The 2,313-nt window shown below is 42.3% G+C and overlaps 1 protein-coding gene across 1 annotated transcript in view; it reads left to right on the top strand.

Moving 5' to 3' along the window:
* LOC106314797 overlaps positions 1-856 on the top strand; it is a 1,533-nt gene extending 677 nt beyond the window's left edge. The window contains exon 2 of the mRNA XM_013752619.1: positions 119-856. Coding sequence (XP_013608073.1) covers positions 119-856 — 738 coding nt within the window. The remainder of the gene's footprint in view (positions 1-118) is intronic.
* The last annotated feature ends 1,457 nt before the right edge of the window (positions 857-2,313 follow it).

The raw sequence follows: 2,313 nt of genomic DNA, 5'->3' as shown, positions 1-2,313 counted from the left end.
GGACTCAATTGAAGAGATGTTTCCTATTTGGCCGGGTGAAGATGACGACCCACAACTCGTTAGGTTGATACTAAACATACATTCAGGTATATTTGTGAAAGGTTTGTGGGAAGTGCAGGGGAATGCAAAGGGGAAGGGGGATGAGAATAAGAGAATGAAGGGTGGAGTTTCGTCAGAAGCTGAGCCACCCACTAAAAAGCAGAAAAAAGTTAAGACACAGAATGAGTTTGAAGCTGATGCAGCGGGAAAGGGTTCTAGCGAGAAGGAAGGTAGCAAAGAGTTGGACTTGGAGAACAAAGCGACTCTAACGACCATTGTGAGTACTCTGGATATTATTTCCAGAAAATTTGATCAGGTTGATTCACGGTTGGAAGCTTGCGAGTTAGACCGGAACAGACCATTGATGGACCAAAAGACCATTAATGACAGGGTGAATGCTTTACTGGAGGAGCGTCTGAAAGATCTGGGGATTGGGAAAATTCCCGAAAACCATGATAACCCCTCTCCACTATTATCAGATAACTCTTTATCGATGGCATCACCGGTGGTTCGAACGCATCAGAAGTCTGTCAATAGTCCAGCGTTAGTAGCTGCGACTCCTGGTAAGGAGTTTGGACCGAAAAAGAATTTGGCCAAAGAGCTTGAAAAGGAATCAGAGGTGAAAAGGACTTTGGATGAGGAGTTTGGTAGTGTCGATAAAGCTACTGATATGCGGTCTCTTGATTTCGTAGTAGTTTCTCCTGCAAAGGCTACTAAGGATGATAAGGCTGCTAAGGATCCAGCCTATGGACGCGGCTGCAGGCGCAAGCGTATTGTTAAGGGTGAGGAAGCCAATGAGAAGAAAAAAGCAGTGTAGACAGATGCTGCGTTTAAGAGGAAGGAGAAGGCTGAGGCTAAGAAAAAAGCTAATGAGGATAAGAAAAAAGAGGCTGAAGCTAAGAAAAAAGAGGCTGAGGCTAAGAAAAAAGAGGCTGAGTCAAAGAAGAAACAAGAGGCTGAGCTAAAGAAGCAAAAACAGGCTGGGTCAAAGTACAAAAAGGTGACTCCACCGCGTGACGGTGTAACAAGATGCAAGGTACAACCTGATGTAGAGGACAGTTCATTGGCTGATATAACTGACGAAGTTGTTGCAGAACAGAACGAATTCGCGCCGGAGTCTGATGTCGAGAATTCTGAAGTGGTTAGATCTGCCATAATTAAGGACTACCGGGAGAAAAATGTTCGGTTAACTCCAAAAGGGTTGTCAATGACGGCAGTTTCTTCATCATTAGTTTTTTCGAACGTAGGACATAATGAAACGACGTGCATGAGGAAGAATGTTACTCCTTCATCAGCAATATATGACCCTCTAGCACCTGTTGATCCGGCGCTATTGGAGAAACTTATGCAACACATCATGGCAATTCCACCCAAACCACCAGCAGCACTAGGTAAAAAAAGAAGTACTAACAGCTGATCATGAGAGTGACTTCTACAGCATACTCATCCATGAGAGACCGTGGCCGGAGAATGAGTATGGATGGGTGTTTGATAATGTAAGTCTTTATTACGGCTGAGTTATATATTATTTTATTTTATTACGGCTGTGTTATCTAATTTTCACGGCTGAGTTATATATTCTTTTATTATATCACAGCTGAGTTATATATTCTTTTATTATATAACGGCTGAGTTATATATTTGATTACGACTGACTTGTTAATATTATTTATGTAGCATGTCGTGGCGTATATGAACGTCCTCATTAAAAGGTCCATGCGAGAGCCCACTCCATTCTGGTCCAAGCGGATTGCCTTCGTTGACGTTTGGTGGCAAAGTTTTTTGATTCACGATTACGCTCAGTTCAAGATGAAACCCACAATGTTCATGTTCAAAGGCAATGGTTATAAAGATATGATAAATGGTAGGATTCCCAATCATTGTCGAACAAACTTGAAGTGGTATGAAGATGTGGATCACTTGTACAGATGTCTTCAAACCGGCGGAAATCACTGGGTTGCCTATAACGTGGATCTGAAGAAGGAGAAGATTGATTTCTACGATCCAATCTTTGGAGAGGTAACACTCGAAAGTGAGCAGAGAATTCTGAATTCATTTAAACCGCTGACGCACATGATTCCCGCTATGTTGAGTGTACATATTCCTGCCAATATCGGACCCATTAGCATGAAGAAGTTCTCATTCAGAAGGAGGAGCAAAAGATACACTCCACAAAACACCCAGGTTGGCGATTATGGTGTGTATTCGTTGAAGTTTGTGGAGTGTTTAGCGCTTGGTGTTACGTTTGATGGGATAAACGATCAAAATATTCAA

This window comes from Brassica oleracea, chromosome C9 (assembly GCF_000695525.1).
Source record: "Brassica oleracea var. oleracea cultivar TO1000 chromosome C9, BOL, whole genome shotgun sequence".
NCBI lineage: Eukaryota > Viridiplantae > Streptophyta > Magnoliopsida > Brassicales > Brassicaceae > Brassica > Brassica oleracea.
The sequence above is the reverse complement of the archived record's forward strand: the minus strand, read 5'-3'. Positions and strand labels throughout refer to the sequence as shown.